The sequence below is a fragment of the Kryptolebias marmoratus genome, linkage group LG19, assembly GCF_001649575.2.
Source record: "Kryptolebias marmoratus isolate JLee-2015 linkage group LG19, ASM164957v2, whole genome shotgun sequence".
In the NCBI taxonomy this organism is placed as follows: domain Eukaryota; kingdom Metazoa; phylum Chordata; class Actinopteri; order Cyprinodontiformes; family Rivulidae; genus Kryptolebias; species Kryptolebias marmoratus.
In genome coordinates this window covers 8263913-8291253 of record NC_051448.1, presented here as the reverse complement: position 1 = coordinate 8291253, position 27341 = coordinate 8263913, and the positions used below count along the sequence as shown (strand labels likewise).

Sequence of the window (27341 nt, the reverse complement as noted above, 5' to 3'; positions counted from 1 at the left end):
AAAAGTCGTCGAGTGATACAATACATATTTTGCTAACAGACAAACACACAGATACACATACAGGCAATTACATTATCGCCTGTCACCAACATGTGGGCACTAATAAACCGTTAAAGTAGCTACACAATTTGATCCACCAGGAAAGAAACACTGCACACTTTGAAACAATGGACAAATAAAAATACAAGATAAAAAAATATAGTATAATATTGAATACAGAGAGCCTATTAAGTATTTCTGTACCATAGGCGACAAGTGGCGATCTAGAGTGTGATGTATTTATTTTTTCTGCTTCTTCTTTCCCTCTCTTTGAAGTCCCAAAGAGGTTGCTTCAGGAGCCAGGCCTCAGACCGCCGGTGTACCACCCCCCACCCTGCACCCATGACCCCAACATAGTGGGAGACGACCCCCCCGAGGGAACTTCAGTCCCGAGGCCCGACAGTGTTACAGGTGAGCTTCACGCACTCCGGCGCACGCAGAAACGGCAAAGCGTCTCAAGCCCTCCCAGGGTTCAAGAGTTCCTGAAATTTAGGGCTGAAATTAGAGCGCGTATGTGTGGAAATTAAAAGTCACAAGTTCAACTGCTTCCATGTGTGTCCACACTCAGCCTCTGGATTAGAAATTAGACGATCTGTGATCTTTAAAACCTATTGCTTTCAAAGAACCAACACTTGGACTATTTGTAACGACGGTCCAAGCCAATCCTATAATGTCAAACCCCAAGGGAGCAATGAGAACAAGAATGAGGGGGAAAAGGAGACCCCGTCAAGGAAGAAAACTCAAACAAAGCTTTATTCATGACGGACTCTGGCCATCATCCAGCTCACTAATTGCTCTGCTCAGCTACCGGCGCTGCTCTGATGAGGATGATGCTTGAATGAATAAAGAGTTAAGAGAGAGGGAGCGAGCAGGCGATGTGTGCTGCAGCGCTGACGGCCTCTAACGGATGAATGGCTTCACTTCTTCAAGTGACGTTAAAGACTCCTCCTCCAGTTTAGCTAAAAAAGACCCGTTTCCATCCGTCATGTGACTGGGAGACAGCAGGTCCCACTTGTGAAGAAGGGACGCCGATGAATTCCTGTTGCGAATAATAAAAAGAATATATGTCGTCGCTTCCTTTGTGCCGTTTATCTCTGTTCAGTTTGAACTGGAACAGAGGGGCCTTTCTGTTTGACCATCGTGACGTCACCAGGAGGTTGCTAGGCGACAAGCAGCGATACCAGGAAGTAACTGTTCCCTGCTGAGAAACAGCCCAGAACAAAACACTTTGTGACTCTTAAACATGTTTCCTTGAGTGAATTAAACAAACAAGGGATAACACGCTGATAAATGAATTGGTAAAGAGTTTGTGGACACATTTTGTTACTTTTAAATATGAAGTTTCCTTCCTGGTTTAAGTTTCTCTAAACGTTTAGAAATACTATAATGTAAATGTTGTCATTCGGACACCTTAACTAGCATGAAAATGACCAGACTAGCTCTTTAACCCACTTTAAACAGAGACCTTTTTTTGTTTTGTTTACCTTTCTCGGTCCACTGCTAACCTTGTTCCAATGTCTGATAAAAGATTTTAGATGAATGTCAGGTAAAGTTTCTGTTTTTAAAACAAAAACATGACAAACCAGCCCACAAGTTTTAATTTTATTCACCTAATCTTTGGTTCCAAATCAAATTTTTGTTTCTTATAATTTATGGGCTTAGGGTTTATCACTAATATGTCAATTCATTTAGCTTTTATTTACTATTGACTATTCATGTCTTGTCTCAGATGTACTCATCTATATATCCAGATATAAAAATATTTATATTTCTCTACATGACACGTGTAGAGAAATATAAACTGGCGGTCTCAAAAAAATCTTTCTAAAACACAGCATGTCCTTAAAATTGAACAAAATGAAATAATTTTATCAATAAAGCCTCATAGCTGGACCATTGTACTGTAATCTGTTTTCTGTTTATAGTTTTTGTGGTACAGTTTGAAGGTTAACAGGTGAAACATTTACCTTCTCTGTGAGAAAGTCCCAGTCTAAACTGCGTTTATCCGATGGAGCGAGTCCGACGCTCGTTGGTGACTCTGCAGTTAGTCTGAGGTTTCCTGGTCTGTGACACAATTCACCCAAGCAGTGACAAAAACATCAAACCTGTAAATATGACGATGCCCTCACACACATACAATGTGTGGATCAGGTTTGTTGGTTTTGTGTCTCTTTTTTTTTAGGTTGTTGTATTTTCCAGTGGCTCATTTACGGAGTTGAACTTATGAAGGTGACGCTATCCCAACTTAAGTAAAAGAGAACAGAGTCGAAGTAACACGTAAGAATCTAAACCCAGCACTATGAGACATGACAGAAGTCCTGAAGAGCAAACACTTGTTGCCCTCTGTCGACAGAATCCCCTGAGATTTCTGGAAACTTCTGAAAAGTTGCCAAAGGGCAAACTTTTTCCATGTGTTCCTTTCTTTTATTGTTCTGAGTCAGAGTGAAGCTGAGAGAAGCGGATGTTGAGTTGTCTCCTGTGTCCCACATTTTATGTGTACGTGTGTTTAAAATTAAATAAAAAACATTTCCTGTGAGACGTTACATGAGTCAGTTTTCTGAAGAATGTTCTTACAGTACGCTCTTGTTTTACTGTAAATTATCCAAGGAGTGACGAATTACTCCTTCTGAATGTTAGGGTGCCCCAAAGGGCCACACTCGTGTTAAATCTGCCTCTTTCCCCTTTTTAGTTTGGACTCCCAACGAGGAGAAGCCGTCCGAAACCCGAAAAGAAAGTGCGTTCAAGCCCGAAGACATGAATCCCATTATCAACGCCACTTCCAGGGCCAACATGGCTCTAATCAGCAATGCACTGGCAGCTTACACCTACATATCAGGTAGGTTCGCGTTTCATCGACATTTCTTCTTGTGAACTTATTAAATCAACTGGAGAAGTTTCATCCGCTGTGAAAGTGTAGCGTGAAGACTGAGCTCTGAATGACTGCAGGGAATATGCTGAAGTGGCTGAAACAGAATTAAAACAGGCAGAACGAGAGCTGAAAACTAAAATGAGCAAAACAATAAGTAAAAGACAAATCTAGTCAAACCAGCTGAAGGCTAAAATTAGCAAACCAGTAGCTAAATGTGGCAAATCCACAGCTAAATCTGAAACTCCAAAACAGTAGCTAAAAGCAATAATGAACACAGCTGTAGCTAAGAACTACAATTAGCAAAACAATGACTGAATGCTAAAATTGTCAAAAGCTTAGCTAAAAGCTGAAATTAGAATCAGCAGTCACACAATGATATTTGGTTGTGACTGCATGTTCTGCAGGTTTTTGTTTCCCCTTCTTTTACAATTTCAGATGTAAAGCAGATTTTGGCTCATAGCAGCCGATAGTCACCTGATCCAAGCCGCTGCTAAAGCAGACCTTATTAGAGCTTGGATCTTTCTTGTTTTACTACTTTCCTCTCAATGGTTCAAACATAAAGAGATGCATTTCACATCCAACCCTGAAAGCTTTCTTACACGTGTTCTCTCGGCCACAACAGTTTATGATTGATGAATATTTGCCATAAACAGAAATATTAAACCGCCAGCAAACGTGTTTTCATTTTGCTTCCTTTTTTTTTGATTTGGAATTCCATAATTGCCAGAGAGCAATCTACAAATGAAAAACAAAGAGTATGTAGTGAGATTATTATCCTGACTGCACTGAGGGTGCCGCAGCTAAACTAAACGTAAACATCCAGCGGTAGCCAAACCACCGGGATGATTGTAACGTGGGAGTCCTGCTCGAAGACGATCAAGACTGCCAGAGTCTGGATGAGCTGTAAGGGTGTAAGAGCACAAGCTGCCTGCCTAAGAACATCATTTTATGTAGCCAGAGTCAAAATGATGTAAAAAAACAAAAAAAGAGTTGTTTTGTCAGAGGAAAATGTTGAACCTGCCTGACAGTTCAAATCTTTATGATGTAATGATCTCGTTTGTCGAATATCTTTTTGGGTTTTTTTGTCCTAAATAAGACAACATTTTCTTTTCAGCTGAATGTCTTGCTGGGGGAAGAAAAATAAAGCCTTAAAATAGCATTGTGTGATAAAGCTGAAATCTGATCTAAAAAAAGACCTAAAGGATGGAGCTGTTGGTGCAAAACAGGTTTCAGATGTATAAAGAAGATAATAGCATATTTTTTGTGGGTTGGTTTTTAGCCATAAAAGAACAATCCTTTATTTTTAGAAGAAGGGAAACAGATTGAGTTAGTTTGAAGTGAAATAAAAAGAGACAACTGAACCGAGCCAAGGAAGTCGGCCCTCTGAGCTGCTGCCAGTGTTCAGTGAAATATGACCGTCTAAACAGGTCCGAAGGAGATAAAAGAAAGCAAGACAGATCCAGTTAATCTTCGACGAGTTCTCTGTGAGAAATCAATTAAACGTGACATTTTCTTTCCTGACTTCCATCCTCTTTCTTCTCTCTGACAGACCACCCGGAAAGGGCTGCCCTTTTCTTCGTCTGCGGCGTGTGTTTGGGCCTCTTCCTCACCCTCTTCGCCCTGGTGGTCCAGATCTCCTGCCGCACCGACTGCCAGCCGCGCCAGCCGCCCCCCGTCAAGAAACGAGCGCGCCCCGCCGACTCGTCCTCCGACTCCAGCGACTCCGACTCGGACTGGGACACCACCTCGGACCTGTCGGCGCGGCGGCACCGGCGCTTCGAGCGCACGCTACACATGAATGTGTTCACGTCGGCCGAGGAGCTGGAGAGGGCGCAGAGGCTGGAGGAGCGAGAGCGAATCATACGGGAGATCTGGATGAACGGGCAGCCGGACATCCCGGGGACGCGGAGCCTCAATCGCTATTACTGACGACTGCTTAAGACGTTTACTTGACTTGAACAAACTATCGGATCGGAGCATCAGGGGGAAACAGACTCGAAGCTTCGGGACCAAGAGTTGCAAAAGCAACCGTGGACTCGGATGAGAAAAGAGGAAGGTTTTGCAGGCTTCACCTTCCTCTGGATACCATAAGCTGCACCCCCTTCAGTCAAACAATAAGCTCCCCGCTCCGCACGGCAAGCTGGCTCTCACTACCGGAAGCGAGAGGTGAAAGGCTACGCTGACTTGCCGTTGACCTCAGCAGGCCTTTTTGAAGTGGGGATTTATGGGTTGGCTGCTTTACACATACACAGGCCTGCAGAGACTGCAAGCAGACGCAGGGACCAAAGCCGAAACCAGGGCAGCTGGAAGGAACTGCCACACTCGGAGCTTTGTGCTCAGTACTGCAGTATTCTCAGTGTGTACTTTACCAGATGGGCATTTTGAATTACACATGCTTGACAATGGGACAATGTAGGACAATCTTTCAACAGTGGATAACCGTGCTGCCTTTTGAGCTTTATAAAACCAAAATCTTCTTTCTGTGTGTATGTGTGTGCGAGCGTGTGAGTGCGTGCGTGCAGGGGATTCATCTCAACCCTTATGAAATATATTTTATAATATTTAATAGTTTATTGACGTTGTGTACTTTTCGTTTGCAAGTATGGTTAATTATGAGATATTTTTTTATACTTGGCGAAGGTTGTCTGGCACCTCAGGGATGCAATCCTAGTGTTTCCGTGTTCGGCTGATGCGCCGTCTTCCTGAAAAAGAGGATCAGCTTAATTAAAAATATTCTTTTTTTCAGCATTTAAAGAAAAGATTTAGAAATATCATGTAAACAGCCTCAAAGAGGTTTTTTTTTTTAAAGTGATTAAAACTTATTTTTGATACAGTGCAGTGCCTTTTCTAGCTCAGTTGTTCAGATTACTGGTAATTACTCAATAACTGGTCAGTTTATTGATTGGAGATCCTAAAATGTATACAATCTTATTTGTAGTCGTATATTATTTACAAAATTTTATGCTATGGAAAGGTGGAGCTTGTGTAAATCTGAATGTTTTTACTGAATATTGCACTTGCTGTCTGCTCTGATAAAAACGTAAGTTGCGAGAAAATGGCAAATTTGTACCAGTGGTTTTTCTTGAAAAGACCTTCAGCTATCAAAGATCGTGTGAACTTCAGGGCTCTTTCCACTACAGCCTAATCACAAAAGCTGTCAGTGCTACACAGATGCCTCGTGGTTATCGTTGCTCGCTGCCATCTGAAGAAGGAAACCAGCACAGGGGACGTGTAAAGGACTTCTCTTAAATCACAGTGCCAGTTCGATAACATAAGCTATTGTCAGTTTCATTAAAGCTTTCTATTTTCTTAACAGAAAGTACAAGAGCATGCAGAACATATTAGGATTATAGTCATTAAGGTTACCACTAGGTTTGAAAGACTTTCAGATGTGCTAATAGCTGGTAATGTAAGACTAAAACATGACTTCTGTGCTTGGAATAAACTGTTCAAAGTAGACTGCCTTTGTCCTTTTTATTGAAGATAATGTCCTTTTTTTCAATTTTATATATGCATAATTCTTCCACAGTGCCATATCACCGAAAAAGACAAACACCTTTTAATTAAATTATAACTTTACCTGTGCAAAAAAAAAAAGAACAAACTTTGCATGAGTCGCACAGGAACAGTGGGGTTTGTTGGCCTCGCTCGCCCCCTTGTGGCCAAGTCAGGGTGCTACCATTTGTGTGAATCTATAGATTCAAACGCTAATAAAAGAAAACAAAACCACAGTAATGTTTTAATATTACAATCTGCTTTTAAAAATAACTACATAAAAGAAAAAGAAAAAGGTAAACTATTTTAAATTCGTGGTTGTTTTCTTAGTCGGTGTAATTGCGGTCTTGTCGTTTCCATGGAAACCATAAACTTAACCACGGTGGAATGGTGGCGTCGCGATTTGTACCTCAAAAACAAAAAAATAACTCTTATTTAAGTCCTTAAATAAGAAAACCTGGGTCGTGAGCAAGCAGAAGTTCAGAGAGGAACCGATATAGAAAATGTCTTCTAAGTGGAACAGCCACGGACTGCCATTTTTACCTGGAAACACTTTTCAGGATGTGACGGTAAGAATGCAGCTGTATTAGCTGCAGGTGATGGTTGGTTGAATATATCTTTAAAAGGTTAAATGCAACACGAAATTTTAAAGTATAAGCTTTAATTTGTAAGAGTTGGTGTTTCTCTGTATAGCTAATTTGCATTCGTTTGGTCACAGAACTGGTTAACTCTGGTCATATTTTATTAGCCAACAAGTTGATTATTTATAATCCATTAAAGTTTGAAAATGTAATTCACCAAAAACATGAAAAAAGCTTCTGAAATATAGTTGGAGAGCTGTTACCCACACTATTCAACTTTAATTTACTGAAAATACTAGCCTGCAAAGATAAAAGGGGAAAAATTAGAATAATTTCCTGTTGTTGTTGTTTGATTTTGTTTATTGTGTTATAAATTTGAAAGAAGTTAGGCTAAAACAACCCATAGCTAAAGCTGGAAACTTGTAAAATAACTGAGTATAAAATGAGTCATCCATCACAACAAATCAAATTGTTTTGTTTCTCAACATAAAATGACAGAATATTAACCATCTATATTACATGTTATCAATAAAACAATCAGAGGCTGAAAACTAGTAATGAATAAATGTGATTTTAGGCCTTTTGCAGTAGAAGTAGACACAATCCTGTTTTAGAAACAGAAAAATACACAGATTAATGCTTTTTTTGTGAAAGCTGACATGCAAACATAATTCATGAATACCACCTTTAAATCGACCAGAGCTCGTAGAAAGTGGACAGAGTGAAATATAAAACCAGCCAGCGGTCTGACAAATTTCAGCTTGCTGTTACTTTTGTCATTTTTGAACACTACATTATGACAATAATGACAAACTGCACCTTTAAAATGTCAATCAGCTGAAGACTTATATTAAAAATATATATATAATTTTTTTAATCAGACTAAAATATTTGTAAATCGTTGCTTTCTGCTTTTATTTTTATTGATATTTTACCCTGCATTTTAGCTGTTTTTGCAGACATGTTTGCATACCACACACATATTTTTCTTGTTAGTATGAAACATCTCATGAACTTGAATTCATATTTTCTTTGTGATTTTTTTTTTCCCCCTCCTGAACAATTTGTGTCTGCAGAAGTCTGCCTTCCATCGGCCCCAGACGCTGGAATATAAGAACGGTTATGCTTTGCCTCGTCGGCCCTCTGTAGGCATCGGCCACGACCCTCTCCTGTCAGACATGCTGTCCCAGCAAGAGATCGATGCGTTGTCCTTTGAGATAACAGACCAGACATATGGCTCTCTTGACCAGAGAGTGTATGAAGACTTCATCCCAGCTCACGTGGCGCTCGACAAGAAGGTCTGAAAACGTCAAAAACATCTCAAACTCATTTTAAAAAGTCTTTATTCATTAACAACCTGAAGTTTTCCTTTCAATGTCCTGCTTGTCTTGCAGTTGCTTCGCTTTTTTGCGTATTTTTCGGAGGACATTCTTTATTCTCCTGAAGAGGACTATCGTGTTCGCCCCGTGGTCATTTACTACTACCTCGAGGACGACAGCATGTGCATTGTTGAGCCGGCTGTGAAGAACTCTGGCCTCCCACAGGGGAAGCGGCTCAAACGCCAGCGTCTGCCAAAGAATGAGCGCGGCGATCATTACCAGTGGAAAGATCTCAACGTGGGCATGGACCTGGAGGTGTACGGGGTCAAGTACCGCATCACCGACTGCGACGCCTTCACATCGGTACACACCGTCGTTCTCCCTGCTCGTCGGGCGCAGCGACGTGTGCGGGTTTGACAACAAACTTTCTTTTGGTTTTTTTTGGTTCTCGTTGTCATTCTCTGAACAGGAATTCATGGCAAGTGAGGGCATAGTTCTGAACGACCCGGAGCCGATGCCAGAGGATCCCTACATCAAACGGCGTCATGTCGTACAACCCTCCTACACCACCCCGTCCGCGTTTGACGAGACCTACAACTTTCTCTCCATGGACGGAAAGGTAGATAAATTCTATTATCATAAAAGTGATAATATATTTAGGTTTTTTCCCCTTGTAACGTATCTGTGCTACCAGTTCTGCTGTCAAGCTGCTGTTTTGGGTTTTTTTTTTGTTCAGGTGCTACGTTTCTATGCTCTGTGGGATGACATCGACTCCCTGTACGGAGACACCAGGCCTGTTATCATCCACTACTACCTGGTGGATGACACGGTGGAGATCAGAGAGATCCACGAACGCAACAGCGGTCGGGATCCTTTCCCTGTTGTCATGCGCAGACTCAGGGTGCCTAAGAAACTTAAATCAGGTGAGAAGCAAAAACTGTGTTCTGTAATTTCATTTGGTTTGACTAAACGAAGTAAAGCTTTCATTTATGTAGCAGAAAATGTAAACAGAAAGTGAGTTTTTGTTCATTGACATTTTTGCCTAAACACTTCATTTACTCTGAAATGATCTGGTCACATCTCTGCCAAAAAAAAAAAGATTTAATGCATTCGTTTCATATGTTCAAGCTGTGCAGGACTTTCTAAGATGTTTTCCTGTTTGCTGACTACATAGCTACTCTTTATTCCTGTAAGGAACTTTCCCCAGCTGTTCGATGGAGGTCTCCAAGAATGACGTAGATGAGTATTACTCCCCCAGAGACTTCCAGCTGGGTCAAACGGTGACGCTGCTGAGCCGTCGCTTCTTGTTGTACGGCTGCGACGGCTTCACGAAAGAATATTACCAGCACAGCTACCCTGACATGGAGATGAGACCCATGGAGATGCCGAAGAAGACCGATCTGCCTCCGGAGAAGAAGCTGGTAAGAAACTGGAGTTTGTATTGGTTTGTGTTGCTTATGATTGCTCTTGTTGTACGGATGTTTCTCCTCATGCGTCATTGTTCCCGTTGTCCAAATCCACAGGAGATTCCACCCTACAACAGATTTGGTTCTCTCGAAGACTCCCTCCAGAACTGTTTGTCTCTCGTTCCTCAGCCCCCGAAGGTTAACGTGTTAAAGATGCTGGAGAACGACCACAAAGTGCTGCGCTACAGTGCCCGTCTGGTGAGAAGCCCTTCGACACGGAGGAAAACTGAATGACTCAAAGATTAGCTCACCAAACCTAGTCAGAGACTGAGCTTTAATAAGTCATGTCACAATATTTGTGAATCCGTTTAAAAGAAACCTAATTAAAATATGGTGAATATTTAGGATCAGCCCGTATGTATAGATTCAAAGTTGCAGTCTCTCCTCGCTTAAAGCGTTCCTCTGTCCCATTCCAGGTCTCCCCGTATCCTGAAGATGAGAGCCGACGCTTTATACTGTCCTACTTCCTGTCCAACGACATGATCAGTATTTTTGAGAAGCCCACGCGCAACTCCGGTGTCATTGGTGGGAAATTCCTGGAAAAGACCCGCGTTCCCAAGCCAGGCTCTACTGTGGAAAATCCAGAGTTCTACTCACCTGCAGACTTGGCTTTAGGAACCACTATTGAGGGTAACAATCCTAGTTTGTTTTCTTTAGTCTGTTGTGATTGCGACACGTATTGACCTGTAAACGGTAATATTCACAATAAAACCCTAACAAAGTTTTCACCCAAACAGCTATATCTAACTTTCACGGTGCTGTAACCGTGTTATAGATGCAGACGGAGCGGTATAGTTAATATCTACACATAAAAGCTCAGCTCAATTTTTGTTTTTAGTTTTCAGCCATTGCTTTGTGCTGACCGACGCTGACCTTTACGTGCTTGAGTACCTGGAGTCCATCTCAGGCCAGATCCCGTCTCACACACTGGATTCTTTGAGACAGAAGCTTGGCGCGGAGATGGCGGGAAACCAGCCAGCTGACCAAACCGGTAACCATCAAATCTGCCCTTTTTTTCCCTAATAGCTGTCAGTTACGCCTTTCTTCCAGTAGGTGTCACTCTTTGCAAAGGAAACAACAAACGCAGAAATGTAACTGTACTTTTTGTTCCCCCTTCCTTCCACCAGGTGAAGACTGAAAATCATCTCTTTGACACCAATGATTTCTTGGATTTATTGTTTCTTCATGATTTGATTTTACTACATTAAATCCAACATGAAAGAATGTCTCTTAAGCTTAAGGTTTAACCCTGTGCAATTAAAATATGATGAGATCTGCCAATAAACAAAATTAATCCTGTACTGTTGATGCAGTTGACCACAAATGCCATTTCACTGTAGACGTGGGAACCGCACCCCCTCCATTACATGCAACAGGAAGCCCAAGGTGAGCATTTCTTAGCAACAGGCTGACAATAGTGTCACTTTTTGTTGATTTTTCTGCCCGATTCTTTTCATCTTTTCCTGCTCAGTTGTCTTTTTTCTGCAGTAGCTTCTTCAAGTTGGTCATTCTGTCACTTCCCATGTTTCTTCAAAACATTGCCGACAAACAAAATGGGCGGGAGAAAAATCTTAGATGTACGAGATGATTCCACAACTTTTCAGAAAGTTGTATTATTTAATAAAGGCATTAACAAAAAAAGGAAAAAAAAAAACAGACATGGAATGGCATGCAGTAATGTCCAACATACATACTTGATGCAGAGCTGTTAAGTGACCAAGGAGACACGTGTAACTAACCCAGATAGTTTGTATCACACCGTGTCATCAGTAACATGTTTCTGGTCCAGTGGACCAGAATGGAAAACAAGCAAAGCCGGCTCAGTAGGAGCTGCTGCAGCGCTACAACCAGTACAGTACTTCTGTTCGAGAATATGAATAAACACATTCAACATGGACAAATACATAAACATGTGCTGCACACTGCCCGCTTTACGCTTACATTTCTCTGCATGCAACAGCGGGCCTTAACGGTGTGATTGCAGACTGCGTGGATGTATAAAAAAAATAAAATAAAAAAAAATTTAAAAAAAAGGAATACTGATACAGTGAGAGGAGTAAATGTCCGGTGGGCTCAAAGGATTTCCTTAGATTTCATTTTCCAGCATTCAAGCTCAAGTCTGTAGCAACGGAGTCCTGGTGACGTCACAGGACGTTCCCGCTTCAAAGCGTGGCGGCCAGTGGTCGCCTGCTCTGCCGACGTGCTGATGAGGGAGCTCAGTCGAGGCTAACGCCACCGCTGAGGTCAGTTAGTGTGCCGTCTTAGGGGGATTTCAGTTTCTTTGTTCGAGGAGAGACTCCATTCTCAGCTTTAAGGACGCCGTTTTCATGGTGACCGACTGGTAGGAAGACATGATGGAGAAGTCAGTTAGTTCACTGAACCGGTCTGCAGTGATCAGTGATCAAAATACAAAAGCCGTTTTGGCGAGCGTAAAAACTCACGCGAGTCTCTCTTGAGCGGCCGTAGGGGTTGTTTCGTGGTGGCCTTCTTACGGGTGGCCTGTTCATGTCGGAACTCCCTCCAGCGCCTCAGCTGGAAGCGGATGAACTTATACAGGAGCCAGGATTGAGTCAAGAACACCAGGAGTAAAACTATCATCCTGAAGACACGCAAGGCGAGGCACAAAGATTAGAGCCGCCATTTATTCAGAAACCATTTGCTAAAATACTGAGCTCTGCGTCTGCCGTGACTGAAGCAGGCCCTGAGGGACGGACATTTTCAAACAAACTTCAAGTAAATCACGAAGGGATTGTATTTGAAACTAACAACAGAAGAAAAGTGCTGAAAGATTTTGCCACAATTTCTTGAAGAAGATGAAATAAAATATTTAAAAAGTTAAAAGAACAAAAGCTAAAATTAGCTTAAAAATCAAAACAGGAAAGGCTTCAATTTACAAAACAAAAGCTAAAACTAGCAAAGCAGTAACTAAAATCTAGAATTATTAAAACAGCAGCCAAAAGTTAAAACCAGCTAAACAGTGGCTAAAATGAGCAAATCGATAGCTAAAACCATCACGGAAGCAATAAGGTACATTTTGCAAAACAGAAGATGGGTCACAATTAGCAAAACAGTAGCTAAAGCTAGAAACCAGTAGCTAAAAGATCAAAATTAGCAAATAGTAGCTGAAAGATCAAATTCATGAAACAGCAGCGAAAAGCTAGAAATGTGCTGAAGTAGATTATAAAGAGGACAGAATCCTTTTTAAGAATGTGAAGAGATCTCAGTGCATTTCTTTGATAAAAACTATAAAAATAGAGTTTTAATATTTGAAAAGTACAAACGTTACAAATAGAGTCATGGTGTAATGTCCTGACTGAGCTGAACGTTTCGAGACTCGAATGGCTAAAGTACTGTGTGAATGCTGAGTCAGACATCAAATCAGACAAATACTTTATTACATTTACAGCAGAGTGAACCGTTTTACTGATTTTTATTTTAATACTCTTCCTCTTCTTAGTCGAGCATAACTCCTGCCTAGATCCAAACTGTAAAATGTCAGTTCCGTGGCCTCACCTGATCAGAACAGTGTTGAAGTTGCCCAGCTCCACGTCTAGGCCCTGATTGTCAGCTCGAGCCAAACCAAACCCCACGGCGAGGAACATCAGGGTCAGCGTGGCCATCCGCGCAAACACGAAGCTCACCGCCCATGTATCGAACCTGAGACGGAACGGCACACTCATGAGTTAAAAATTTTTTTAATTAAAATTTAAAAAAAAATCTGATTTACCCTCTGTACAGGAGCACTTCTTCACTAAACATTAACACACAAGAATATTACATTTTAAAGCATCTATAGGGTTGAAAATACCTACATTTTCTGATGGCTCTCGTCAGTAAAATACAGGAGCCTGGCGATGTGGAAGCCCAGTTCTGACACATACTGGAGGAAGAGGAGCACCAGACCCACACGACTCAAACTGCACAGACACGAGGAGGAACGAAGCCACAGATTAGGTCAAAACTAAAACTGCAGCAGAGAATCTTCAAATCGCAAACTGCCCGAGACTTCGTCATCCCTCCTCTCGCTTAACCTCTCGTCCTTACTTTAACAAATAGGCCGCCGAGATGTGCAGCAGATAAAGGCCGATGTACTGGAGCTGACGAGGAATCTCCTCCTGAAAGCGAACAAACTTGTTGTTACGAAGAAAAGCACCGGATTCTCGGAGGCTTTCTTAGGCCGCCTGATGCATGTGCAGGATTTACACAGGGCCGGAGAATAAACAAGAGCTTATCGAGTCGCGCTCAGAGAATTCCTCCAGTTTCCCAGGGCCTCCCCACTGACCTTGCGTACTTTCTGGAAGTAGAGCTCCGGCAAAGCGTGGAGCCAGTAAGCCAGCTGGGTGAGGTAGAAGAACTTCACCTGAAACCTGGAGCACCAACAGACCAAAGAGACAAAATAGACAAAAGAGTCGGATAAACAACAATGTCTTCAATATTTAGATGATCTCAGTGAAACAAGTGACCTTTGAAACTTCCATTTATTCCCTCTGTGAAACCATCTCATTCTAGGTTTTTTTTCACAGCATACAATATATGTATTTATTTCTTTTTCACTTCCCAATTCGGTTCTTTTTTTTTTTTTTTTGCAACACTTTAATTATGAGCCTTAACGGTTTGGGTTCAAACAAACACTTTCCCGCCGTTAACCACGTGTGAGGAAGAAGGCTGCCGTCAGTTCACGCCTCGCCTCGAGTCGTCGTTAAAATGAACAATCTGACTCAAAGTCATTACATTCAGATGGCAGGGTGCAGACTCATGCTTGGGTTTGGAACATTTGTTACCAAATCTAACAAAAAGAACATTAGTGAAACTCATTTTGTCATCTTAAAAGCAACGACAGGCATTTTTAGTGCACATGACCTTTCGGCGGGAGACATTTTGGAAATTCCAGCTGAGGTTCAAAAGGCTTCCTGATGGAAATACTAACCGACCTTTATTAAATGTAATTTGGTCATTTTGAATTCTTTAACCCGACCTTAATGTAATCAAAAACAACGTGGCTTTCTCCAAAACTTCAGAGAAAATGTTAAAGTTAAAGTTAAAGAGGTCTGTGAATCAGCAAGGCTCCGAAGTGACTGAAACAAATGAAAGCATTAAAAAAAAATGTCAAGGTTTTGGAGAATATAGGTTCTCCTTCTGGCCCAAATTTCACCTCTAGGCTTTTAACGTTTTATTAATGATAAAAAAAACTATATGCAACTATAAAACATTTAACTCACAGACTAAAGTGTAGTTATTTGATATTTTATGTTTTCCAAATTAGCCTTTTCAGTTTCATGTTTGCTGGTCTGCAATGATTTTTCTACATTTAGGTTTCAAACTGGTAGAAAGAAAATAAATAAGTGGAAGAAATATTTGGCAGATTGACTAAAACCTGACCATAAAAACAGTTTAAGGTGTCGATTACTATAAACTGCACCTGAGGTGTGAATGGGGGTAGTTCTCCCAAAGGCTGCTGGGATGCAGGAGATACCCTTCCTGTGAAAAGAAAATTGAAAAAAAGAAAAAAATATATTCAACTTGAACCTCTGACAAGGAAGCGATGGCTCAGATTCAGCACAACGTTAAGATGTCACTGACCGTTATGAGGATGTAGAAACTCCACACACTGGACACCAGGTGAAACACACACAGCTGGCCTGACTCATTGAACTTGGTGTTCTTGCTCTTGGAGAGGTGAAGACGTCGGTTCACTTTCTGCAACGAGAGCAACAGATCACGTGACACCTGATCTTATCGCGGCGGCTGACGAAGTCTTTGTCGTGCAGGAGGAAATGTCACCGTACGTCGAGCTAAGTAGGGTGAGCAGAGAGCGGATACCGTTTCTGTTTGCCGAGAAAAATCCTGATCCAATGACAGATTTCTTTCAAGACTCTTTAAAAGAAACAAACAAAAAAAAAAAAAACCCACATTCCTCCACACCGGCTCCTTTCCAAAAACAATCCCACTCCGACACCATTAAATGATACGCTCACTTCTGTCGACACGAGTGTTTTTCTTCTTTTGGCGCTTTTTAAAAAGCGAGCTTTGAAAGAATTTTTGCTGTGCAGCTCGGGTTATTTAAATGCAAAAACCAACGAGAGACAACAGCTCACATTCTGGTTTCACTGGACAGAATATAGTTTCATCACAATCTGAATAACGTTCCTGACGGGTTTCACTTTTGGAACAGAAAAAAAAAAAAACCCTAACATATGTTCAGTTAGGAGCAGGTTCGTTAAAAAAAAATAATTAAATCATCAGGCCAAAAACAAATATTTTCAGAGTTTATGTAATGTTTTAGGTGGGGAAAGTCTATAATTTATTACAAATTATAAGAAAACTAAAACTTTATTACAAGGCCGAGCATTTGGTGAAGAAATAAAGTTAAGTTAAGACCTCACAGAATGGGTTGAGGATGACTCAGCTACTACCACAACAAATTTAGCTCAATATCTGTAACGTTGACTGAGTACTAATCTTTTTTTTGTGTGTGTGTTGGCTACAGTCAATAAACTGTGGCGGCCATCTTGACTTGGCTTTACTCCAGATGTTAATGAATAGACATTCAATGATTACCTTATAAAAGTTTAATTTAATTCCATCCACTGGTTAATGAGATATTTTGCTAACACACAAACACGATTGTCGTCAACATGTAATGCCAAAGTTTTATGCAAAGATGTTGCACAATGCATAGAGCTTAGAGTGTGTGTTGATAAGGAGTCTCAGCTTGCACCACGCAAAGTTTTAGCTTAATATCCATAAAACTGACTGAAGTATCGCCATTTTTGTGTTTCCTAATGTCACCTGGCTGTGGAGGCCATCTTAAATTGGGTTGACTCCAAAAGATAATCAGTTGTAGACGTTCGTCCAATGATTTCTTTCCGAGAGTTTCATTAAAATCTGCCCAGTGGTTCATGAGATATTTTGCTAACAGACAAACAGGGTTGACTGCAACCTTTATTGCTAAAGGTTTAAGAAAATAAATTGCACAATACAGAGCTCAGATTATGTATTACAGATTATGCTTAGCTACAACTACACCAAATTATTGCTCAGTGTCTGTAAAATTAGCTGCCTTATAGTCATTTTTGTAAAAATAAAAGTAACTTGGATGTGGCAGCCATTTTGGATTTAGTAGTCTCCAGCACTTAATCAGTTGTAGATGTACACCCGATGGTCATTTTCTGAAGGTTTTATGAAAACATATCTAGTAGTGCATGAGATATTTTGCTAACAGACAAAACAGAGTTCAATCTAACAGGTAATAGCAAAGTTTTAAAAACAAAAATTTTGTGTGATCAGTTCGCTCTCAAAGAACGTGTTGGGGACGACTCTCAGCTACTACCACACCAAATTTGAAACTCAGGTTTTAATAACATTGGCTGATTTATAGTCATTTTTGGGGGGTTTGCTAAGGTCAATTGGCTGTGGCAGCCATCTTGAATCATTAATCAGCTGCAGATGTTCGATCAGGAATTACTTTGAGAGTTTCATTAACATCTGCTCACTGATTCATGAGATATTTTGCTAACACAACAGACGAACACACTCAGAAACGGGCAAAAACATGATCGCCCTTTCGTTTCGTTGGAATTTTATTGCTTTTGTTTCGTGTAACTGTCAGTGTTCTCAGATAAACTGTGATGCTTCGATGAGGCAGAGAGAGAGAGAGAGAGAAGGGTCTTACATCCAGGAGGTACTCCTGCACCACCGCGTGGAGGATGATGGCGATGAAGAGGTAGAAGAGGATAGTGGCGCAGTCCTTCCATCCGTACAGATACGTGTTTACCTCTCCCTCTGAGCACACATGGGAGGGGTTGGAAAAATAAAAAATAAAAAAGACGCAGAGCAAAAACTGTAATCACATTTGTTAAACATCCTGGTGGAACATAAGATTGTTTTTATAGAACCGATAACGAAACGGCAATGCGGCGACACAATTTTCGGTAAAAGCAGAACTGAAACTTTAGTCAACTTTAAGGAGGCAAAAAAAAAAAAAAAAGAAGTAACTGTGCGGCAGAAATACAAGCCCTCAGTAAGAAACACGGCGCTTCGTACCTGGTGATAACGTGGTGATGTTGTACTGAGGCTGAATGAACAAAATGGCCGTCTTTGCAGTTGCCTGGGAAAAAAAAAGCAAAAGACAGTTTTGTGTTTCTTTTCCTAAACTGTTCTTCAAAATATCATTTCAAGATGTGAGATGGGGAAGTACGGGCGGATGGAAAAACAGTAAAAGGAACTGAATTCCTAAAGATGTGCTGCTTGAATGGGAATGAACCGACCACTCGCCATCGGTTACAAGCTGTACGTCTAACAGGAAAACAACGAAAGGGGGATATTCATCACTTCGGAAGGTCAGTTTTACAGGCCCGAGGAGGTAAACCTTCACAGGATTTCATGGAAATTCAGTTCAGTTTGTTTATACAGCGCCATCTCGCAACAAACATCACCTCGAGGCACGATACAAAAGAACCAAATCATAAATCCAGTTCAGTCCAACAGAATCCATTTACAGTCAATTCATTCCAATTCTAATCTAATACAGCATTCATGTACAGTTCAGTTAGTAAAATATCATCTAAGGAAGTCAGCAGATTGTGTTGAAGCTCCAATTTGTCACAGTCCCCCATAGTGAGCAGCACGGAGGCGACAGAACCAGGCTCGGGATGGGCGGCCATTTGTTTCAACCGGCTGAGGTTTGAAAGGACAGGAAAGAGACGCAGACAAACACAAAAGAAATTGGTCCAGCTGTAGCTCCCATGGGAAGAAAACTAGAACGTGTTAATGACAACAACAACTGCCTGAAAATACAAATATGGGGACTAAAGAGAGTAAAGACAGCAGCAGAGGGAGGACATGTGGTCAGTCTGAGCCTATAGCAGCAGAACTAAAGGAGAACTCAGGAAACCCAAACCAACCCTATATAGGATTTATCACAAAGGAAGGGCCTAAATCTAAAAGCTGACAGTATCAACCTTACAGACAGAAACTGGAAGTTGATTCCACAAGAGCCTGAGAACTGGAAAATCTGCCTCCTGTTCTACTTTTAGAAACTCTAGGGACCACGAGTAAACCTGCAGTCTGAGAGCGAACTGCTCTGTTAGGAAAATATGGAACAATAAGATTTCCTATTACTCTCATAAATGATTTTTTCTTTGATTATTATGGGAATAAACTGAAAAAACGGTTGCTTCAAACAGAAAAATTTGACTTTAATGCTTGTTTTCCCCGATGAGCCGACCAAAGCTAAAAAATATTCAGTTCAAAACAATCATAAAATGTAATATTGGTAGTGTCTTTATTAAATAGATTAATCAGGACGCCTAAGGCCTGGGCCATTTCTTATTGTTGAGCAAAGTGCTCAGAAAGACACCTTAAAAAATGAAACGACAGAGAGGCAATTAGATTAAAAGTGGAAATGTCAATAAAGAGATTATTTTTAAAATTTCACTATAAAAAGGTGACATTAGGGAGACAAAAAACTGCTAGAGATGCAAAATGACTAAATATACATTATATTATTTTTACTAGTATTTACAATTATGATTGACTTTTTAATGTGTAGCTGTTGTTTATAAATGTAAATTATAATCGTTTCTATAAATGGTTTTCCTTTTAAAAAGGTATCTTAATCCCTTCCCTGTTTTAACAGTGTACTTTGACTGAAATAATTGAGATGTTTGCTATATAAAGCTGCTGTATGCACATTAGCAATAAAACAAATTTTATACAAATGGAAATAAATTGTGTTGTTCAATGAAATTAGCATCAACTGATGCAGCGTTCAGATGAAACTGCTGCTAAAGAGTTAAAACAAAATCAACTGCTGGCATCGGTGAAGCATGACTAAACTTCTGCAAAGAGAAATTAAAGCAAATACACAGAAACTACGCTTCAAATCGTCTTCGTTCCTGTAGTTTAGTGCTGATGTTCTGTTGGTTACAGATCAGTGCACAGGACCCCCTTTAATTTTAATCATTCCAAGGCAGGAAAATGAAATTAAAAAAGCAGAAAACTCATGTATGAGCAATTCAAATCCTCCCAATTTTTTCCAATTAACAGTCCTAATTGGCTTTTGTCAGAAAGTAATGTTTGTCAAGCAGTCTGGCTGCATTTTATTCAAATAAACAAATAAATAAAAGCCCAACTGAGTCTCATATGAGACTAAAGTCATCAGATTAGACATCTCTGTATAAATTACCTGTATTATACAAGTGCTTAGACTGTGATCTGAAGCTAAGCCTCAAATTATTGTCAAATTATTGTTACTGTTATTCCCCTTTTCACTCATCAAGGGGGGTGAAAAAAATAAAAAAATAAAACTATGAAGGAACCCCCCCCCCCCCAAGTTTCTTCAATTCCACCAGCTGTGTGATCACAACCAGGTTTCCGGATTGAAACTTTAAATGTCCACGGAGAGGGGGGGAGGACTCAAAGCGCACGTAGTGAGAACAGTTACCCCAGGAAACTTTTATCCAACTCAAACCCTGCACGTCGGGGGTGAAATCGCTCCTGGTCAGAGCTGTCTGAAGGGAAAGCTGAACACACAAGTGGCCAGAAGCAGCGGCTCAAAGATTGAGACGTGGCAGTTACCTTAATAGCCTCAAGCTAGCGACAGAAGCTCAAACAGTTTCCGTTCGGGCATTTCAAAATAAAACCAGAGCTGGGCGAACGTGCGTTGCGACTACTGACATTTAGCGGGCAGCGCTCTTAATTTGAATGTTCGAAAAATCTTCACTTCCTCTGATTTTCGGTCCGCTACAGGGGACAAAGGCTGGAATTAAAAATGTTGCAGCGGACAGTTTGCTGGAAACAAAACTTTTTGAAGTCAACAAAACATGGATATTAAGAGGGAGTGATGGGGGAAAATGTTAAACCAAGCGCTTGCATTGGCTGAGCACGATTTTGTGTCAACAGAAGAATGCTTCAATGTACCCCCAAAATAAAAAACTCCACAAGCAAGGCGCCAAATATTGTTGTTTTTGTAAAGCAGCAGACCTAAAATAAAAGTTGTCTGCGAGCCTTGCTGGTTCATTTTGCATCTTTAGAAAACGATTTAAACCAGTGTCGCTACTCGCTGATCAGGACAACAATCATTGTTCGTTCACAAAACTTGTATAACAAAAAATAAAGAACTGCAGCAAACAAGCAGTCGAATCCTCAGAACTAGGTAAAAGAAATCTCCCATCCAGTCAAACAAGTAAACATGCCCCCGGAGCATTAATCGACTCAGGCAGGAGGCATTTCAACTTAAATCGTCGTTTAAGCGACGCAGACTTTCCAGCGCAAAAAACAGCTGAGTGAGACGAGAGAAAACGGGAAAAAAACAATCTGAGTTCATCTCACCTCAAACATCAATCCAATCAAAATGAAAATCACCAAACTGAAGACGATGTCGGCATGGTTCTGGATGAGGAACTCCTGGCTGAAGAAAGGGTAACTCTTGTTCCTTCGGCGGAATGCCATGTCAAACTCAGTGATTTTATTAATCTGAAAAAAAAAATTCTTTTTCTGCCTACGAAGTTCAGGAGTTAACTTTGTCGGGGATGTGCGCATGCGCGTAGTCTTAAAGGGCGCGCGTCATAAATCCCTTTAAGGCCATTTACCCGGTTCCGTTTACCAGGTCACAACGAGCAGGGAAAGGTAATTAAACACTTTTTTTACACAAGTACTCATTGAGTATAACATGGTGTACTCGGATTTTATTACTTGGTTGCCATATTTGATACTTTATAATTCAAATTCTGAACATGTCTGAGATAATGTATTTGTTTCCTTTTATTTTTTTCAACGTTTTAATGCTACTTTTCATTTTAGCTAGCTACTCTGAAGGTTTAATTAGAGCCTCTGACTGTGTAACTATGGGACAAAGGGCTATTCATACCTAAATGTGACGTTCAGAAGCAGCTTTTAATCAATTTGACCAATCAGCATAATTTTCTGTCAAATAAACACACACAATAAACTCACTCACCCAAATATGTAGGCTATTTATTGCTATTTTCAAGCCACCAGTGGCCTTGCAGTTCACAGTTCTAATTGTCATATAGGCAGTCCCCTGACTGACTGCACCATCAACACCTATTACAATTTCACAGCTTTTTTTATTAGTGTTTTCACCCTTGTTTCAGAACAGTGAAACAGTCTTTTGAAATAGCAATCAGAAGCAGACTTTTTCTAAAGTCACTACAAACAAAGCATGAGCTTTTTTCTCTCTCTCTCCCCCCCATTTTGAGTCACAGTAGACATTTAAAAATGTTTCTGAAGTCAGTGCCTGAGACATTATTGTTCCTTTCTCTAATATAAAGTTATTTCCATAAGTTCTTTTGCAATTACATGATCAACATGTAAAAAAAATTAAAATAAAAAGTTAAAACGTCACAGTTTTCCAGAAATGAAACACTAGCCTCACTCAAAGCAATGACATATTAACACCATACATGAAATACAGTAGTTTCACATATCAATCAATTGAAAATAATAAATTAATAAAAAAAACCTCACAGCATCACAGCAACGGAGATATGATACAGAAGATATTTGTGCTTTTTAAATAGCCAAATAGCTCTGGCGTACATTGATGGTTTTAGAGTTCAGACACCTTATTAGCTCTGGAAATAAGGTGATATGTCACTACAGTTATTACAATACCACAAATAAGCAACTGTGTCAGCTATATTAAAAAGTCCATCAGTTGTTTGAGGTTAGAAAGCTGCAGGATATTTCAACTTTATTTTTAAAATGCATTTTATACAGACTTTCTAAATATGCCGTTACAGTGTGGGAGGCCCGGTACTGACTTTTTGCACAGCATAAATCCAAAGTTAAGACATAAGTTGCTGCCAAAAAATGGCATACATATATGTTGAATGTCAGGGAAAATGTCTGTCTGAGCTCCACGCACCGTTCTTGTAGTGCTTCGGTTTTCCTGTTGATGTCCAGCGACAACACTTCTCCTAATTTCACCTCTTGGTGTAAAGCATTTGCATAAAGCAGTGCATTTAGAGAATGGTTTATGGTTCGAGAGAAGGATGTTATTTTAGGGTAATTTCATAGTTGTTGCCATGTTGTGCATTGAATACACTGTATTATGGAATAAGGAGCTGATACGGCAGCATGTTACTCTACATCTTTGTGCAGATGTTAAAGCCGGCGTGCTCCGTTAACGTTGGTTCAGCTGCTGTTAGCTTGTTCCCTGATTCGGCCGTGAGGCGGCTAGAAGTTGTCACCTTCGTCTCTGCGGGACATTATGAGCTGCCTCCTCGGGCCTGTAAGGTGAGGAACGCTGGAGGGAGAGTCCAGCACCCCAGAGTCCAGCTTAGGAGTGGAAATGCAGCGCGGTCCAACTCGGCCCATGAGCCCGCGCACGTCCCTGTGGAGGGCTGGATCGCTCGGGATGGAGTTGAGCCGAACCCCGTATTCGAAACCCCCGATGTCTCGGTCCAAGCGGGGGTTACTGGCGCTGCTGGGTGACTGCGGGTCAGCGCTGAAGTACAAGGTGGAACTTGATTCTGTGGGGCAGAAATAAGGCTCTGGACTGTCGCCGAAGACGGACTTACCCTCCGGGGAGCTGCGTTTGAAATCTGATGTTGGCGACTCCATCGGGCTCTCCATCTCCAGACTGTCATCTTCTTCTTCAGGCGGTTCAGTGGATGTGGGCTCACTTAAGCTCTGGAACTCATCCTTGCAGTCCGAGAGGGGAGCCAGGACCTTTCCCTGCGACTCGGAGGTGGAGACCCCCTCACAGCTGCCTCCAGCTGTGTAAGTGATGCCCTCGTTGCTTTTGAACTCTTGGTTGTACTCCTCCATGTCCAGTATGGCAGCCGGTCCCCCGGCGCCGTACGCCCTGTTGATTTTATGGACATCTCCCGTTTTCAGGGCGAGGCGAATCAGGAGCCAGTGATGGTGGAAGCAGGGGCAGGAGTTGTTGGAGTGATCTCCACAGTTTCCGGGGTGCTCCAGCAGCGAGCCAGCCACACCGGAGAGGGAGAAGCTGCCGTGGTTCTGAATGGAAGAAGCTGGCAGACTTTTATCTCCAAGAGAGAAGGAGGACTCGCCTTGCTCTATGCATGTGCTGCCCATGTGGTGACGGTTCATACCGTGGGAGATCTCTGTGGACTTGGGATGGAGGAACCGGTAGTACAGGACCAGAGAAGTGGCCCCTAGAGAACACAAGGACAAAAATAATTGGATTATAGTGCCTTTTTTTCATACCTTAAGTTTAAGACACTTCAGAAAACAATGTTTGCTATGCTTTGAGCATTTAAATGTTATTTATAGTCGAACAATAAAATTATTGATGTAGTTTTTCTAAAAAAAAAATTTAACCTTTGTGAATCCCCTCTGGTGGTTTTGGTCTCTCGGATTCCACAGAAATGATTAGAGGCGCTGACATTATTCAAATTTCTTTACGAGAACCAGACTAGTTTCTACTTGTTCACAGATGCTGTGGTCAGAATGACTCACCGAGGAGAAAGCTACACAGCACAGAGGTGGGAAGGGTCATGCTGTCCCATGATGCTTCACTCAGGAAGTCAGAGGCGGCCAGCAGCAGAGTGGCGTTCTCTACGAGCATGAACTAAAGTCAGAGAGAAGGTGACACCATTAGTCATCTGTGGACAGCTTTACGTCACTGCAAACTGAGGACACAAAGGTGAGGAGGACAGTGCAAACTACGTGCTTGTATATCTGTACACGTGCAAATATGAAAGAAGCATATTAGGAAATAGAAGTAGACTTTATTTTGAAGTCATATCTCACTGAATAGAAGCTAGCCATGCGAAAGCGTGAGGGTCCATCTTTGACGTTCAGGAAGAGGAAGACGTGGATGAGCCCCAGGACGCCATTAAAGGCGCGCCAACACCAGTGACCAGTGCATATGTCTGGTTGCAGCGATACCAGCCAGAAGGAGGCCGTGAGCCAGTGGAAACCTGGAGGTCAATAAAAAGTAGAAGGTCCAGCCATTGATCCATATTCAGTTTATTGAACAGATGCAGCGGAGTGACTAATAACTGGATCAAAGGGTCATGCTGCAGACATTTATATCACTCATTATTTAAATTTATGACATAAAGTTAATTTAATTAGGAGTGTTGAGAAACATCAGAACATTCCCAGTACTGTTTCTATTTCATTTTTAAAAAAATTCTAAAACAAAAAGACAAACAAAACAAGTAGTTTCTCCATGCTCACCTGCTACTCCACAGACCCACCAGTTAAAGACCCTGGCAAAGAACATGAGACAGGTCACCCTGGCCCCTAACATGCCCACTCTCCAGACCAGCTGGCACAGCAGGGCTGCTGGAGGCATGGCCAAGTGGCCTGGTCGTATCAAACAACAGGCTCGGCTGTACAGCACCAGGGCCCAGGAAACAGACAGCACACACAAGCCACAGCAATAGGCCACTGAGGATGAAAACGAGGCAAACCGTTAGTAATTATTTTACATCCGATTCAAACAGTGTTTACAGCTTGCGTGTCCTTGAAATGACAGAACATAAAGTTGACCTGGTGATGCGATGCCCACGTCAGTGGACACCACGACGTATGCTTGCAGAAGGCTCTGAGGGAGCGTAAGGATGAGAGCCTCCAGGAGCCAAAGGGCAGCGACATCTGCCTGCTGCATGACAGCGACTCCGAGTTCGGCCACCGAGCCCTGCATGTGCAACACAGACCTCATGCAGTCCCACAACCTGCCACAAGAGGAGGACAGAGACCAGCGCCTGAGCAGAGATAACCTTAAAAAGACTTCAATGACAGAATGATGTGGAAATAACTGTTCCCAACGCTCAGTGGGTCACCACACTCGTGCTCATCTCCCAGAAGTGCTCTGTGAATTAAGTTCTTATTTATTTATCTGTCTGAAATCACAAGGATCGTACCTCTTGAAGATGCCCAGGTGTAATATGTGTATGACAGAGAGATAGCACCGCCTGTCGTCTCCGTCGTCGTAATACCATTTCACGCTCAGCAGCTGAACCGCTGTCCCCGGAAGGAAGAGGCCGAGTGTAAAGGCTGCCCACTGCGTCTCCTCGTTCCACAGGTAAAACCCTATGCAGTAGATCACTGACACATGCACACAGAGAGCAGACAAGCAGATACAGATTGGTGGAAGAATTAAGTGCTATGATGTTAAATATAATGTGTCAGGACAGTCAGATTTAACATAAAGTCATGATGCTTTTAAAGCCAGCACTTGTATGTTGGTAACTGCAGAGGATATAAGAGCATGTATCTCGAATTTCATCAAATTTTGCAGTTTAAAAGAGTTTATTCCAGTAGTTTTCCAGATATGCTGATATGCAATTCTGAAATGCAGGTACGCACTCAATGTAAACATGGCACTTTTATCTGCATACTCAACAAATCTGAGTATAAATACTTACAAATACATCAAAATGGTCAAACTTCTTGATCCCAAACAGCTCGTACACGGATGTCACCATTGTTGACCTATTTTCAGTCACTTTGGGTCGCACGTTGTAGCTGATACAAAATTTTGCTTTCAAATGTTTAATTTAAGGACACATTAATCCTCAATATGAGATAAAACTGCCTATTTTCCTTCTTCATGATTTATTTTTCATTGACCGGTTGTCACGACTTTGCGCCGACTACCTTTAAAAGACAGATGTCCTCAGGAGGTGAAACAATTTCCACCCAAAAAAAAAAAAAAAGAGCCGACTCTTGGCTTTGCCACAACCTTCACGCATTTGTTTTGCCAGCTGAGACTTCACTGGGTAATGCGGATTAAAATTACTGCCTCGCGAAGAGCCCCCAAAAAGTGTTGCGGCCTAGCAGCAGCACAGTATTTTTATCTTCAGGGAACTGTATACCTGCTGATGACAAAGTCACACGTCGTACACATCCTGACCTTGCCTCATTGATCTGCTTGTTTGGAGAGTCTGCTGCACGCACCAGCCTCATACCAATGACTATTCCAATACTTCACCAAACAGTGATAAGAATGTTGATTTTAATTATGTGCAGCTGGGGAAATCAAACAGTCAGCATTACTCATATGATAAGACACTAATATCTGATATGGTTATTGATTAGTTGTGCTAGTTTTGACTATGTGAACCTGATACTAGGGGTCTTGGGGCCCCAGTTTGGCAAGTTCAGTTTTCAGCTGGGCTAAACAATGCCCCTGTTACATTATATTCACTTACAAAAGCCAGCCTGGTTATCTAGTTCACTAGTAATGGCTGTGTGAGAGCGTCAGCCAAATCCGAAGGGCAGCAGCGTTTTCCACTGAGTGCGTATTCATGTCCACGGAGCTACCCTAGCATGTTTGTCCTTCGGTTTTTTTATCCCCACATTCACCGGGAAGCTGGCCTCCCCTCCCTCTGCAGCGCGGGGAACCCTAACCCTGTGCCCACACTTACGAGCGCTCCGTTCGGCCGCGATGAGCAGCGCCGACGCGCCGAGCAGCGCCGCCTGGCACCAGGCGATCCAGCAGCCGCTCCGCCGGGCCGCCGACGGCATCCTGCGGGCCAGCGCTCCGGGAGCGGCGTTCATCGTGCCGCGGAGCGGCGGCGGGGGCGGACGGGCATCCTTCAGTCCGGCGGGTACACTCCGCTCCTCT

General features: G+C 41.8%; 5 protein-coding genes across 6 annotated transcripts in view; 3 read left to right on the top strand and 2 right to left on the bottom strand.

The window, feature by feature from the left end:
* Positions 1 to 6379, top strand: part of LOC108233373 (protein eva-1 homolog A) — a 67477-nt gene extending 61098 nt beyond the window's left edge. For both annotated transcript variants that reach the window (XM_017411790.3, XM_017411792.3), the window contains 3 exons: positions 316 to 450; positions 2729 to 2875; positions 4458 to 6379. In XM_017411790.3, coding sequence (XP_017267279.1) covers positions 316 to 450; positions 2729 to 2875; positions 4458 to 4837 — 662 coding nt within the window. In that variant the 3' untranslated portion in view covers positions 4838 to 6379. The remainder of the gene's footprint in view (positions 1 to 315; positions 451 to 2728; positions 2876 to 4457) is intronic.
* Positions 6380 to 6751: 372 nt separating this feature from the next.
* Positions 6752 to 11054, top strand: efhc1 (EF-hand domain (C-terminal) containing 1). The gene is made up of 10 exons (XM_017411862.3): positions 6752 to 6972; positions 8061 to 8282; positions 8379 to 8666; positions 8773 to 8922; positions 9040 to 9226; positions 9498 to 9724; positions 9827 to 9967; positions 10186 to 10399; positions 10608 to 10760; positions 10897 to 11054. The coding sequence occupies exons 1-10, from the start codon at positions 6907 to 6909 to the stop codon at positions 10905 to 10907; spliced, it is 1659 nt and encodes a 552-aa protein (XP_017267351.1). The 5' UTR covers positions 6752 to 6906; the 3' UTR covers positions 10908 to 11054.
* Positions 11055 to 11349: 295 nt separating this feature from the next.
* tram2 (translocation associated membrane protein 2) lies at positions 11350 to 21302 on the bottom strand. Its single transcript, XM_017412055.3, has 11 exons — positions 21101 to 21302; positions 17813 to 17876; positions 17442 to 17551; positions 15350 to 15466; positions 15189 to 15247; positions 14052 to 14136; positions 13814 to 13884; positions 13582 to 13686; positions 13283 to 13426; positions 12211 to 12368; positions 11350 to 12107 (listed from the first exon to the last, which is right to left on the bottom strand). The coding sequence occupies exons 1-11, from the start codon at positions 21218 to 21220 to the stop codon at positions 12031 to 12033; spliced, it is 1110 nt and encodes a 369-aa protein (XP_017267544.1). The 5' UTR covers positions 21221 to 21302; the 3' UTR covers positions 11350 to 12030.
* A 427-nt stretch (positions 21303 to 21729) lies between these two features.
* Positions 21730 to 27335, bottom strand: xkr5a (XK related 5a). Its single transcript, XM_017412053.3, has 7 exons — positions 27142 to 27335; positions 25636 to 25819; positions 25262 to 25446; positions 24947 to 25159; positions 24515 to 24684; positions 24221 to 24332; positions 21730 to 23916 (listed from the first exon to the last, which is right to left on the bottom strand). The coding sequence occupies exons 1-7, from the start codon at positions 27272 to 27274 to the stop codon at positions 22970 to 22972; spliced, it is 1944 nt and encodes a 647-aa protein (XP_017267542.1). The 5' UTR covers positions 27275 to 27335; the 3' UTR covers positions 21730 to 22969.
* The window catches only part of LOC108233349 (prolyl endopeptidase), a 34683-nt gene continuing 33022 nt past the window's right edge, over positions 25681 to 27341 (top strand). The window contains exon 1 of the mRNA XM_037981584.1: positions 25681 to 25796. The gene's annotated coding sequence lies outside the window, so the exon portion shown is untranslated. The remainder of the gene's footprint in view (positions 25797 to 27341) is intronic.

Coding starts and splice junctions, on each gene's coding strand:
- efhc1 (XM_017411862.3), top strand. CDS start 6,907: ATGTCTTCTAAGTGGAACAGCCACGGACTGCCATTTTTACCTGGAAAC. Junction 8,923..9,039: donor TTCTCTCCATGGACGGAAAG/GTAGATAAATTC, acceptor TTTTTTGTTCAG/GTGCTACGTTTCTATGCTCT. Junction 9,227..9,497: donor GCCTAAGAAACTTAAATCAG/GTGAGAAGCAAA, acceptor TATTCCTGTAAG/GAACTTTCCCCAGCTGTTCG.
- tram2 (XM_017412055.3), bottom strand. CDS start 21,220: ATGGCATTCCGCCGAAGGAACAAGAGTTACCCTTTCTTCAGCCAGGAG. Junction 17,552..17,812: donor CATCACCACGTTATCACCAG/GTACGAAGCGCC, acceptor ATGTGTGCTCAG/AGGGAGAGGTAAACACGTAT. Junction 13,687..13,813: donor TCGGCGGCCTATTTGTTAAA/GTAAGGACGAGA, acceptor GTGTCTGTGCAG/TTTGAGTCGTGTGGGTCTGG.
- xkr5a (XM_017412053.3), bottom strand. CDS start 27,274: ATGAACGCCGCTCCCGGAGCGCTGGCCCGCAGGATGCCGTCGGCGGCC. Junction 25,160..25,261: donor CGTGGGCATCGCATCACCAG/GTCAACTTTATG, acceptor TTTCATCCTCAG/TGGCCTATTGCTGTGGCTTG. Junction 24,685..24,946: donor GTGGGTCTGTGGAGTAGCAG/GTGAGCATGGAG, acceptor ATTGACCTCCAG/GTTTCCACTGGCTCACGGCC.